At 47.5% G+C, this 13,330-nt stretch overlaps 2 protein-coding genes across 14 annotated transcripts; one reads left to right on the top strand and one right to left on the bottom strand.

Annotated features, from left to right (window-relative positions):
* Positions 1 to 2,750: 2,750 nt before the first annotated feature.
* CCDC163 (CCDC163 homolog) lies at positions 2,751 to 7,089 on the bottom strand. 12 transcript variants are annotated; one of them, XM_072772423.1, is made up of 11 exons: positions 6,843 to 7,089; positions 6,159 to 6,272; positions 6,038 to 6,068; positions 5,678 to 5,859; positions 5,484 to 5,565; positions 5,137 to 5,323; positions 4,965 to 5,032; positions 4,368 to 4,435; positions 3,968 to 4,070; positions 3,268 to 3,387; positions 2,751 to 3,015 (listed from the first exon to the last, which is right to left on the bottom strand). In XM_072772423.1, the coding sequence occupies exons 2-10, from the start codon at positions 6,234 to 6,236 to the stop codon at positions 3,272 to 3,274; spliced, it is 915 nt and encodes a 304-aa protein (XP_072628524.1). In that variant the 5' UTR covers positions 6,237 to 6,272; positions 6,843 to 7,089; the 3' UTR covers positions 2,751 to 3,015; positions 3,268 to 3,271. The 12 variants fall into 12 exon arrangements, 11 of the variants coding, with proteins under 11 accessions (XP_072628524.1, XP_072628522.1, XP_072628521.1 ...); XM_072772421.1 differs by lacking the exon at positions 6,843 to 7,089 and adding an exon at positions 6,419 to 6,741; XM_072772420.1 differs by lacking the exon at positions 6,843 to 7,089 and adding an exon at positions 6,472 to 6,739.
* Positions 6,799 to 12,766, top strand: MMACHC (metabolism of cobalamin associated C). Of its 2 annotated transcripts, none has more exons than XM_072772428.1 (4): positions 6,799 to 6,993; positions 9,683 to 9,754; positions 10,935 to 11,087; positions 11,980 to 12,766. In XM_072772428.1, the coding sequence occupies exons 1-4, from the start codon at positions 6,913 to 6,915 to the stop codon at positions 12,394 to 12,396; spliced, it is 723 nt and encodes a 240-aa protein (XP_072628529.1). In that variant the 5' UTR covers positions 6,799 to 6,912; the 3' UTR covers positions 12,397 to 12,766. The 2 variants fall into 2 exon arrangements, with proteins under 2 accessions (XP_072628529.1, XP_072628528.1); XM_072772427.1 differs by having other exon boundaries at positions 6,805 to 6,993; positions 9,560 to 9,754.
* The last annotated feature ends 564 nt before the right edge of the window (positions 12,767 to 13,330 follow it).

Raw genomic sequence — 13,330 nt, 5'->3', positions numbered from 1 at the left:
GAACTTCAGGTGCTCATAATCTCTCGCCTGGGCAGATTGGAACAGGGTTAGGCTTCCAGGACTAAAGCAGGCAAGGAAACACTGGAGTATGGGCAAGGAGATACAGGCTTCCACTAATGGAATGAGTAAGTCACAAGAATAAAAGGCACAGCAGAAGGATTATACAGTGACAGATGGTAGCTACACTTATGGTGAACATACTATGACATATAAACTTGTCCAATCAGTATGTCGTACACCTGAAACTAAAGTAACATTGTGTGTCAACTACACTTAAATGAAAAAAAAATACTTTTATCTTTTTTTAAAAGATTATATTTATTTATTCATGAGAGACAGAGACAGAGAGAAGCAGAGACATAGGCAGAGGGAGAAGCTGGCTCCCTGCCAGGAACCCAGCACGGGACTCGATCCTGAACCCCAGGATCACGCCCTGGGCCGTGCTCAACCAGCAGATACCCAACCACTGAGCCACCCAGGCACCCCTTACAAAACTCAGGCATCCCAAGCAAACAAACAAAAAAACAAAACAAAAAAAAAAGTGGTTTTTTTTTTCCCAAACAAAAAAAATGTTTAAAGATGTGTGATAGGACATAAGAATGGAAATTAAATGTGAATTGGGCTTAAATGCCAAATTTGTACTTTTTCTTTTTATGCTGTGAGAGCTGTCAAAGGTTCTTGAGCAGAGTAGCCCTAAGAGGACAGTGTTTTAGTAAGATTAATTGGTAGCTCACAGTATCTCCAAAAAGAAATCACCCCAGCCCAGTATCCTAGGCCTAAAGCCATTTCTGTATCATTCTTCTGGCAACAAATGATGTGCTGCCACCTGGTGACAGTTCAAATACCATTGTTCCACTTTGCTATTGAATTTTTCTGTTGTGAGAGCCCCAGCATCCTTGCAAACCTGTCTCCCACAAAACCTGAGGCAAACTAGTTGATAAATAAGTACAGTACTTGTACCAAGTAGAATTGAATAATGCCATCATACTACATGTATTTTTTGCCCGGTGAAAGATGTAAAAGACAGGGATTACTCATACTTTGAGTAGGAAGATGAGCCTTGATGCCAAGTATTTAGTTTTTTGAACAAGTTCTGTTTGACCCAAGTCTGATCTCTACCATTCCACTCTCAGCAATCTCTTTTTAAGGATTATGTATTTATTTGAGAGACAGCGAGATCGGGAATGAGGGTAGAGGAAGAGAGAATCTCAAGCAGATTCCCCACTTAATCCCACAACCCTGAGATCATGACTTGAGTGGAAATCAAGAGTCAGATGCTTGATTAACTGAACCATCCAGGTGCTTCTTGCATGCAATCTCCTTAATACTGAGGGGGAAAGAGGGGCAGCCCAGGTGGCTTAGCAGTTTAGAATATAAAATCCAAAAAAAAAAAAAAAAAAAAATTCCAGGTAAGGTGTTGGGGCGCCTGGGTGGCTCAGTCAATTAAGTGTCTGCCTTTGACTCAGGTCATGATCCCAGGATCCTAGGATCAAGCCCCACATTGGTCCCCCTGCTTGGCAGGGTGTCTGCTTTTCTCTGTGCCCCTCCCCCTGCTCCTGCTCTCCTCCACCCCTCAAATAAATAAATAAAATCTTAAAAAATAAAATAAAATGCAGGTAAGGTAAAAGCAAATCTGCCCTTAGCCTATGTAGAAAGATATACTTCTGGGGCAGCCCCGGTGGCTTAGCAGTTTAGCACCACCTGCAGCCCAGGGCGTGATCCTGGAGACCCCAGATCAAGTCCCACGTCAGGCTCCCTGCATGGAGCCTGCTTCTCCCTCTGCCTGTGTCTCCGCCTCTCTCTCTGTGTCTCTCATGAATAAATAAATAAAATCTTTTTTTTTTAATTTTTTTTACGTTTTTATTTGTTTATGATAGTCACACAGAGAGAGAGAGAGGGGCAGAGACACAGGCAGAGGGAGAAGCAGGCTCCATGTACCGGGAGCCCGACGTGGGACTCGATCCCGGATCTCCAGGATCGCGCCCTGGGCCAAAGGCAGGCGCCAAACCGCTGCGCCACCCAGGGATCCCTAAATAAATAAAATCTTAAAAAAAAAAAAAAGAAAGAAAGATATACTTCTCAGAGAGCAACCAAGTGATAGAAGGATCAGGACCAATAGCCACAAGGCCATTTTTTTAATATGATAGGAAATATCAGGGTACATTATTCCCAGTGATTCAATGAGTATTAAATCATAAAATTTGTTTCATTTAGTAAATATATACATGTATATCATTTAATAAATAGACACATATATATTTACCACAATGTAAACTATATTTCTTGCTAGAGGTCACAGTCAAACAATTCTAAAAGCCACTAGATTAGAGGCAGAAACTGAAAGAAAACAGACCAGGAAACTGCTACAGAATGCAAGCTGGGCTGGGCTGGGCTGCTGAGGATGAGGAGGTGTGGAGAGACGGGGGTAAGTTGTAAGGGGCGGAAGCTGCAGATGAGAAGAGGAAGCCTCCTACTACTCAGGTCCAGGGCCTACCTGAATGCCTCCACTGCATCCCCACAGCAATACTGCCCCAGAGCACTGCCCTACCTCATTCTACCTACCAGAATGGGAGCTCTCATCTCCCGTTCATCTTCAAATTCCACTGATCACAGGACTTGCACTCAGACGGTACAGCTATAAATATCTGTGAACCTGGACTTCAGAGAGATGGCAGGAAGCAGTCAAATAACAAGAGGAAGAAAAGGTATAGTTGAGTCCATCCCATGTGGGTGCTGATTCACAGAAGATATCAGGGGGGGTTAAAACATTTTATTGCAGTTGATGGACAGGGTTAGGCAGGCAGTGACAAGCCTCAGTAGAGAGGGCAGATACCAGCTAGATCAAGAGAAACAGGGCCTTGGAGAGGAAGGTGAGCAAAACTACTCTTACAAGTCCTTACAGGTCACTCAGGAACATTGTGGGGCCCTTAAAGAAGAGTTTCTCCTGCTCAAGGCTCTGGGCCTATAGCTGTAAGCTGCTGGGCTCCAGGTTAGAAAGTGTGCTCCTCTGGAGATCTAAGAGGAGAGAAAGGGAAGAGAAAACAAACCATCAGCAAGCATCATGATATACATAAAACTAGGCCGTGGGCCTGGTCTGGTGGGGAGAAACATACAGGCCTACCTTAGGATAAGTAACAACAGAGGATGATGGATTCACAAAGAGGCAGAACCTCCATTCTACCCAGTGCCAAACAATTAGGCAGTGGACACCCAAGCACATTCAGATTCAGCCTCACCCAGACCTGGGATCCCTGCCCTTACCCTCACCTAGCTATATTAAAGGTTTCCAGCTGCTGTTATTGTCTAGAAGACTGACTTCAGAGCTAGATGAAGAAAGATACCCAGTGAACGGGGGCAATCTTAGACTGGAGGATGTGAGCGGAGGTCCTGGAAAGAGGAACAGAATGAGAAGCAGAGATGGTGACAGTCGGACAAGGGGACCCTCCTAGCACAGGGAGTCCCAAGGCCAGGACTCCAGTCTCCTCCCCCGTTATCCTCCAAACATATAAAGATATCTCAGTGACCCTGTACCAAGTATAGAATGTCCGGTACTACCTTTATGGACTGTAACCCAGATACTCATACCACCCCTACCAGCCCATGTCAAATCTAGGATAGTTGAGGGGCACCTGAGTGACTCAGGAGGTCAAGCATCCGACTCGATTTCTGCTCCGGTCGTGATCTCGGGGTTGTCAGATAGAGCCCTACAGTGGGCTCTGCAATCAGTTGTGTTTGCTTGAGATTCTCTCTCTCCCTCTCCTTCTGTCCCTTCTCCTGCTCACACTCTCTCTCTTGCGTTCTCTCATTCTCTCATTCTCTCTCTCTCATTCTCTCTCTCTCTCTCTCTCTCTCGTTTATTATTTATTTAATCTTTTTAAAAATATCTAGGATAACTGAACTTTGGTCCCCAATGCCTGGCCTCTGAGGCAAATCCCTTCCACTTCCACAAGCACCCACATCCCCTGACCTGAGGAGGTTGTGATCGCATGGGGCATCCTGGGCCTCTGTCCTGTGGCAGCCTCCACAGTTTGATCCTTGCCCTCCTGGCCACTTTGCAGCTCCTCCAACATCTGTCAAACCATAGGCCCAGGTAGGACCAAACCTCTTCCTCTCCAAAATGAATCGCCCTCACCACCATTGGCATCTTCAGCACACACAGAACCCTCATGTGGGCAATGACAGTTTCTCAACCTGGAGAAGGGGGCTTGGGAAGAAAAGCTTTGGAGAAGGGTAGAGTCAGCATAAGGAAGAGAGAAAGAGATGGAGTGGAAAAGGGTATCCTGGCCTGCCTGCAGAACAGAATAGAGAGAAAAAGGAAGGGGTCTCCATAAGGAGATATGAAGAGATAGATCTGATCCTCGTCCTACCTTCCAGCTGTGGGCCTGAGCTTGCTGCCCCTCAGCCATCTGTTTCAGCAGCAGCTCCTGGTGCTGACCTTCAGATGAGAAAAAAAATGTAAGGGAGCTATTCTCCAACTTCTTTCCTTTCCCCTCCCTGCCTTGTGCCCATCCTGGTGATGAAAACAGACAGGGGCAGCCCCGGTGGCTCAGCGGTTTAGCGCTGCCTTCAGCCCAGTGCGTGATTCTGGAGACCCGGGATCGAGTCCCATGTCGAGCTCCCTGCATGGGGCCTGCTTCTCCCTCTGCCTGTGTCTCTGCCTTTCTCTCACTATCTCTGTGTCTCTCATAAATAAATAAATAAATAAATAAATAAATAAATAAATAAATAAATAAATCTTTAAAAAAAAAAAAAAGAAAACTGAGACAAAGCATTCTAGTGTAGCTATTGGGAAGCTTCCAAGCTGATTGGGGAGACCAGACTCACACTATGGAGGCAAGACAAAACACTTGGCCAGACTTCTGAGCAGCTCAAGCAGTCAGAGCTACAGCCAGTTACTAGGATAGCAAAAAGACTCTCCAGAAGAGGACAGGTGAACTTGTACCCACCCCCAATTGTTTACTCACTCAGCTGGTCCCGCAGCAGCTTTAGTTCCTCCCGAAGAATCTCTGACTCCTCCCATAGGAGTTGCCGCCTGCACAGATGACAGTAGTATCACCCCAAAGCCAATCAACAAGCCCAGAGGACACTACCAGGAGTTAGAGGCCTGAAGAAGGAGAGATCTTGACCATCACTTACTCATTCTGCAGCTCTTGGTGAAGACCACTAGTAGCGCTGCACTTTCGTGGTCCTGTTTGTATTTGGGCTTGGGCCTGTTCCTGCACCTGGCTTCGAAGGCACTGCAGTTCCTTTCTCAGACCCTCCACGCGTTGCTCCAAGAGGAGGGCTCTCTGCTCTGGGCCCCCCTGCAGCAGCCTTAGTGATGCTGTATGGGACAAGTTGAGGGTTAGCCCCTCTGAGAATTTTACACATGAGCTTAGAGACTCCACTTGCAAACCAAGACACAACTGCACAGGAAGTATGTAACAAAATTGTGTGCGTACATAATGAACTATGTGTATGAAAAAAAGGAACTGGCCAGGTACCTTCCAGAGCACGGAGATGATACTTCTGCAGCTCTCGCTCTTCCAGCAGCCCCTGCACAGCCTTCCTCAGTGTCTCAGTCACCTACTCAGGCAAGAAAAGCCACATGACCTACTGTGTCAGGGGCTTTCCCAATACCTGGTACCCTCATCTCACACAAACACGATACATACACACCTATGAGCCCATGCTTTACCTGAGCCTGGGATTGAAGCTGGGACCGGAGAATAATAACTTCATCCCAGAGAGATCCTCTGTGGGCCTCAGCCCAACTCAGCCTGTCTGGAACAAAGGGAGTCTCTACCCGAGACTGTTGAGCTTGGCCTCCAGACTGTGGAGGCAAATGATGAGGGGAAATCCAGGTCCCAGGCAGGTCTCCTGATGAAGGAATAAGTAAGAGATAATTGTGAGGCCTATCTTTAGGGGAAAAAACAGATGTTTGCTCAGGACAGAAAACAGCTGGAATTTGGAAGGAATAGTGGAAGGTACAGACACTACAAACAGGCAGATCCTGGAAAGAAAAAAGGCTGGAGGATAGAAAAGGGACAACACTTACCTGCTGTGGAGACTCCAAGAGGATACAGATGCTGCTACAAAAGAAACAAATGCACAGGCCAATAAGCTCTCAGCGTCCCTAAACCCAAAATTCCAAACGGGTACCCTAGGCGCCCCCTCACCTTAATCCTAGCTATATTTCCATTAGTAGCATTGAGAAGTGCGTCGAGGTGCTCAGACCAGCTCAGGTTCCTACTCATAACCTTCTGCGAGGTTTCCTCCTGGCGTCTCCTAGCCTGGAATACCCGAGGCACAGCCCAGTAAAACCACACGTCAGAGTGGGGACTGAGGAAGTAACAGTAAAGGTAGGGATGCAATATCAGGCCAAAACTAGGACTAGCAGGAAACGGCGCTTGGGGAATCTAGGGGAAAGGCGAAATACTCTGATACGCAGATATCAGGTGGGACTTGAGAGTGCCGATTCTTGATCCAGACCTCTCCAGATCCAAGACACAGGCATCATCACCCCGAACTTGTGCCAGCGACTACAGCCGCCACCTGGTTCAAACCGTTCTGTAGACCGGGAAAGTCTGATTTTGGACTTGCAGCCGCAGGGCCACTAGGGAAACCGAGTTCATCTCTCGCGGAGACAACTGGCGATGGAGGCTGCCGAACTACGTTTCCCTGGAAGCTACACGAGCATTCACACCCCCGCCGTGAGGCTTGCCGGGAAACTGAGGCTTTCGGATTCTGTAGTTGTTGTCCCCAAGGACCAAATGAACTACATATCCCAAGATGCATTGCACCGAGCCAACGCTATTCCGCTCCTGGTCCCAGTAGTTCTTGGGAAATGGAGTCCAAGCTACCTTGAAACGCCACTGCCCAAATTATCCTCGAGACTCCATTCCCCAGCAAGCTCTGCGCGTAGCGTGCGCTATGGAGCCAGAAGTCGCAGAACTGAAGCAGAAGATCGAGGACACGTTGTGCCCTTTTGGCTTCGAGGTTTACCCCTTTCAGGTTGGTTCATCCCTCCTGTGATGCTGGGCGAGGTGTATGATTGACCTGGGTGCTACCGGCGTGAAGCTCGAGAGCATTCTGATCCTTCCCGAGCTCCTCTGGCCCCATGTCCTTCTGACCTACAGGGACAGGGTGTCATCGAGGACTTGGTTAAAAGGGTAGAGAAATAGTCTCACGCTTGTCATTTTACCCCCATATAATGCCATATTTTTTTATGAGAGACACATAATCCAGTAATCGTGTGGCTCTGCCACCTCCATTATTCAGAGGAAGAAAGTGACCCCTGAGACCAGTCACCTTCGAAGGAATTAGAACAGGGCAAGGCCTGGAAGGTTTGCTTAGCTAAGATTTAGGCCATTTGAGGAGGGAAGGGCATTCCTTTTGTTGAATAAGCAAACAATTGGCTGGTTTGTTCATCTACCAACAGAAGGATAATTCATGATGTTGCCAGTCACCAGCGCTGGGCTGGGTACAGAAACTGAGCACTCGCCTGACACAGAAGTCTGGTACCACCACCTCCCCTTGTTTACATAGATCCATTTCCCCTTTATCCAGTGCCCTCTGTGCTGAGATGTGTGCTTGGACATGGCTAAATCAACTCAGGTTGAGCCCTTTGCCTGATGATTAAGAGGCAGCACACTCCCACCCCTTCCACTGAGTGGCCCACAGCAGGGCTGAAAAGGAATATAAAGGAGGAGGTAGTTGGGTCTAACTTGAGAAGGGCTGACCAGAAAAAATGGAGTTGAGCTACATGTGAAAGGAAGGAAGGAAGATTATGTACATCCCAAATATCAGAAATGGCTTGAGTAACCAGTAAAGGTGTGGAGGTAGTGGTGGATGGCAGGTATGGAGACAGTGAAAATGACTGGTGGGTCAGGTAGACCTGGGTGGGTAGTGGGAGTTACTGTACTGAACAGAGCCGGTCATCCTGGGCTCCTACTTCTCACTCCTTCCCTCCCCCCATGTCCAGTCAGACACCAAGACCTTTAGGAATCTGTCACCTGGGGGGATCCCTGGGTGGCGCAGCAGTTTGGCGCCTGCCTTTGGCCCAGGGCGCGATCCTGGAGACCCGGGATCGAATCCCACATCGGGCTCCTGGTGCATGGAGCCTGCTTCTCCCTCTGCCTATGTCTCTGCCTCTCTCTCTCTCTCTCTGTGACTATCATAAATAAATTAAAAAAAAAAAAAGGAATCTGTCACCTGAATCTCCCAAATCCACTTCCTTCCTTCCAACCCTTCTGTGCTCTGGTCCAAGCCAGTATTCGTCACTTGGATTACTGCAGTAACTTGCCTGCTATCATTTTGCATGCAATCCATCCTCCACACTAAAGCCAGATCTTTCTAAAACTATCAATTTACTCCTTAAATCTTCAGTAGTTAGCCCCTGGGCAGCCCCGGTGGCACAGCGGTTTAGCGCCGCCTGCAGCCCAGAGTGTGATCCTGGAGACCCAGGATTGAGTCCCGTGTCAGGCTCCCTGCGTGGAGCCTGCTCCCTCTGCTTGTGTCTCTGCCTCTCTCTCTCTCTCTCTCTGAATAAATAAATAAATAAAATCTTTAAAAAAATAGCCTCTTATTGTCACCAAATTAGACTTGTATTCCTTAAATTGGTATTCTAGGCCAGGCATAATCTCATGCCTACTGATCTCTCCACCCTTCTCTCCTGCTCGCCTTTACAAACCCTTCACTTCTATCAAACTGGACAATTTACTCTTTTTTTTTTAATCTTTTATTTTTTTAATTTTTATTTATTTATGATAGTCACACACACACACAGAGAGGCAGAGACACAGGCAGAGGGAGAAGCAGGCTCCATGCACCGGGAGCCCGACGTGGGATTCGATCCCAGGTCTCCAGGATCGCGCCTTGGGCCAAAGGCAGGCGCTAAACCGCTGCACCACCCAGGGATCCCGACAATTTACTCTTTTGAAAATATGCCCTTTTTGCATGTTTTTGTTAATGCTGTAACCTCTATTTAGAATACATACCAGATTCTCCCTCCCCACATCAGTCAGTTTCCTTCCTAGCCTTCAATTTTTTTTTTTTTTTTTTTTTTTTTTATTTATGATAGTCACAGAGAGAGAGAGAGAGAGAGAGAGAGGCAGAGACATAGGCCGAGGGAGAAGCAGGCTCCATGCACCGGGAGCCCGATGTGGGATTCGATCCCGGGTCTCCAGGATCGCGCCCTGGGCCAAAGGCAGGCGCCAAACCGCTGCGCCACCCAGGGATCCCTCTTCCTAGCCTTCAAAACAGCTTCCAAGAAGCTTTTTCTAATTTCACAGAACCCTCATCTGGCCTTGTCATTGCACTAATCACAGTACAATTTCTTTTGGTTCTTAATTGTTCATGAATTCTCTGCCTTTCTATTTTCACATTCCCTGTTAAATTTCCCCCATTGAGGAGGCCCCCATAAATATACATCATGCAGCATCAGTACAAGTCCATTGGCTGAATGAATGAGATGGGAGACTGAGGCAAGATGTATGAGGCCTTGAATGCTAGGGTGAGGCATGGGCCTAGCAAGGCCTAAACTGGCCCTCTTGTGTGGCCTGAATTTTCTCTGTTCCAGGTGGCATGGTATAATGCACTCTTGCCTCCAACCTTCCACCTACCCCTGCCAGGACCTACCCTGGCCTTTCTGGTACTCAGCACACCTGCCATGTTTGACCGAGCCTTCAAACCTTTCCTTCAGAGCTGCCACCTCCAACAACTGACTGACCCTGTGGACCAGTGCGTGGCCTACCACTTGGGCCGCGTTAGAGAGGTGAGCAAGGTTCTATATTCCCCCAGCTTCTAAACCTATAGCTGCTTCCACCTTCTCTTAAGCTCTCAATGCAGGACTAGACCTACATAGAGCCAAGAACCACTTCCCAGACAGAAGGATACCATAAAGCCATCCCTGACATTATGATCTCTCTTCATTCTGCTTTATCTTACCCCAGTTTCAGCCACCTTCTTCTAGCAGCCCCCCAGGTCTGGAATCAATCTCATTCACCCTACTCTCATGGGCAATTCATTATATGAACCTCAAACCAGAATTCCCTCAGCCTCCAAGTGAAATAGGAATAAGCCCAGCATCGTCTAAGTATTGCTCAGCTGTCTTTGCCCTAGACCTGGAGGTTTTTTGCTGTCTTTGGGGCCTTTTGAGGACAGAACAATATTTCCCCACCACCCACACACATGTACACATACATACATACATACATACATACACATATTCCCCAAAGCTGTGCCAGGTCTTCCTCCATACTGGGACTCTGGAAGACCGAGACCAGTCATCCCTCATAATAAATTTTTTTAATATTTATTTATTTGGGGGCACCTGGGTGGCTCATTTGGTTAAGCATCTGCCTTCTGCTCAGGTCATGATCCCAGGGTCCTGAGATTGAGCCCCAAGTTGGGTTCCCTGCTCTATGGGGAGCCTGCTTCTTCTCCTTCTCCCTCCCCCCGCCCCCGCTATTCCCCCTGCGTATGTTCATTGGCTCTTTCTCTGTCAAATAAATAAAATCTTAAAAAAAAAAAAAAAGGTTTATATATTTCAGAGAGACAGAGCACAGGAACAGGGCGGGCAGAGGGAGAGGGAGTCTCAAGCAGTCTCCACACTGAGTGCAGAGCCTGACATGCAGGGCCCAATCTCATGGCCCCAGGAGATCATGATCTAAGCCGAAACCAAGAGTCTGACACTCAACCAACTGCATCATCCAAGTGCCCCAACCCCTCAAAATAGAAGGTAGTCTTCTTCCTCTCTTCAAACATGTGCCCTCCTAGACAGAATATCATTTTCTTAACAGTGGGCCCATATGCCCCCCTTCCCCCCAAATTTAAGGTCATGTTTTCCCTTCAAACAACTTCTGAGGACAGGACCTTGTTAACACAATATAGGGCTCTCTAGGACAAAGTTATGATTCCTCTCATGCTGAAATGAGCTTCCATCTCTATCCCAGAACCTCCCAGAGTTGAAAATAGAAGTCATCGCTGACTACGAGGTACACCCTAATCGGCGCCCTAAGATTCTGGCCCAGACTGCAGCCCATGTGGCAGGAGCTGCTTACTACTACCAACGAAAGGATGTGGAGGCTGACCCCTGGGGGACCCAGGTCAGAGAGCAAGTGTGAATATTCCAGTAGGGACTGGGAGAAAATGAAGGCCCCTCAAGACACGTAGACATAATACAAGGGGAAGATGTGCCCTGGTCAGGAGCCCAACCTCATATGCTTTCTGGAGTCTACCTGGGAACAGATCAGGTCAAAGAACCTAGTCTGTCTTAATATCTGGTTACAGGGACGCCTGGGTGGCTCAGCGGTTGAGCATCTGCCTTTGGCTCAGGGTGTGATCCCGGGGTGCCAGGGTCAAGTTCCGAATCCGGCCCCCTGCATGGAGCCTGCTCCTCCCACTGCTGGTGTCTTTGCCTCTCTGTCTCTCATGAGTAAATAAAATATTAAAAAAAAAAAAAAAAAAAAACTGGTTACAGGCTGGAAGGAGTAGAGCAGTGATTAGGAGACAAGTGGTGAGAGAGACTGGGAAATTGACAGTTTAAAGAATCCTCCTTCCTCATAGCCAGAGTAAGCTCATGAAGTGTTGTCTGGGAGAGGAAATGGGGGAGCCCAGCTACAATAGTGACATTTTTGGGGCAGCCCTGGTGGCACAGTGGTTTGGCACCTGCCTTTGGCCCAGGGCACGATCCTGGAGACCCGGGATCAAGTCCAACGTCGGGCTCCCTGCATGGAGCCTGCTTCTTCCCTGTCTCTCTGCCTCTGTCTCTCTCATGAATAAATAAAAAAAATAGTGACTTTTTTAATATTTTTTTATTTATTTATGATAGTCACACACACAGAGAGAGGGAGGGATCCAGGGATCCCCATAGTGACAGGTTTGAATGTGGAATCAGTATCCTTTGAGAATTGAACAAGCATAGCCTGCAATGATGGTAATTGGGACTTAGTGCCAAGGTGATTTCCATGACCTTACTTTTCTTTGCTTTCTCCCCAGCACATAGCAGGTGTGTGCATACACCCCAAATATGGGGGCTGGTTTGCTATCAGAGGAGTGGTGCTGCTGCCAGGAATAGAGGTGCCACACCTGCCACCCACAAAGCCCCTGGACTGTGTGCCTAAGAGAGCTGATCGAATCACCCTGCTTGAAGGCTTTAATTTCCATTGGCGTGATTGGACATACCGGGATGCTGTAACACCACAGGAGCGCTACTCGGAAGAGCAGAAGGCCTACTTTTCTACTCCTCCTGCCCAACGCTTAGCCTTCTTGGGCTTGGCCCAGCCTTCAAAGGATACTAGCTCTCCATCTCCTGAGCTACCTTTTACATTCAGACCCAAAAAGCCCCAGAATGCCAGCAGAGCCCGGGGCTGGGTCAGCCCCAGTGTCTCACCACCTACATCCCCTGGCCCTTGATATCCTTCCTCTCCTGGGATCCCTATTTATAAGTGGTACTTGTTGGGACTTATTTTGCTTTTTGGCAAGGCAAGAGATTTTATTTTAATATAGTATTTATTCTTGATATAAGAATTATAGTAGAGATCTTGATATAAGAATTATAGTAGGGATCTTCAATGAAGATGAGGCTCAGAGAACTTAAAACAGACAAGACAGATTCAGAATACCCACCTGGTTTGAAATATGGGATTCCTGTTACTATTTCTCTGCTCTGCTCCAATAAGCTACTTGTTATAGAACCTTTATAAAGGGTAATCATCCCCTAATGACCCCTGCTTCATAGGCTTGTTGTGGGGACTGAATAAACACGTGTAACACACTTCTGAAAGGATGCCTGGCTTATACTAAGTGGTCTCAGTAGTCATTTGAAAGCCCTGAGAATCCTGTACTGCAGCTCAGAGGGGGTCTTGCTTGGAGGGGTGGGGATAGGCTGGAGTAGCTGATAGGTTATCTACAAGGGTACAAAATACTCTTTCCTAGCCACAAGGGCTTAGGAGGCACACACTTTCCCCCCAGACATACACTCCTCCTTCAGGAAGAGATAAATAAGGGCAGAAAAAGGACTACCCTCAAATCAAGGCCATGACTTAGGGAAGCCAATTAGTGCTAAGCATGGTTCTTTTGATATGGAAAGCTTTACCCTATGTACCATAGGGCTGTTTCCCCCTACCTTTAGTTTCAAAGCCTCTACTTCTGTTTTGAAGTTTTTTTTTTTCCCAGTGAGGCTCAAACCACCGTATGCTAATTTCCACAGCCAGGTTGCACCAAAAAAGACTAGAAAATTTCCTTTTGGTATTCCTGAAGAACTGGATTCCTGTTATATAGGCCTTGTTCTTCCTTTAGAACTACAAAAATAGGGATCCCTGGGTGGCGCAGCGGTTTGGCGCCTGCC

Source organism: Canis lupus, chromosome 13 (assembly GCF_048164855.1).
Source record: "Canis lupus baileyi chromosome 13, mCanLup2.hap1, whole genome shotgun sequence".
NCBI classification, from domain to species: domain Eukaryota; kingdom Metazoa; phylum Chordata; class Mammalia; order Carnivora; family Canidae; genus Canis; species Canis lupus.
Note: the sequence above shows the minus strand (reverse complement) of the source record. Positions and strands in the feature narration are given on the sequence as shown.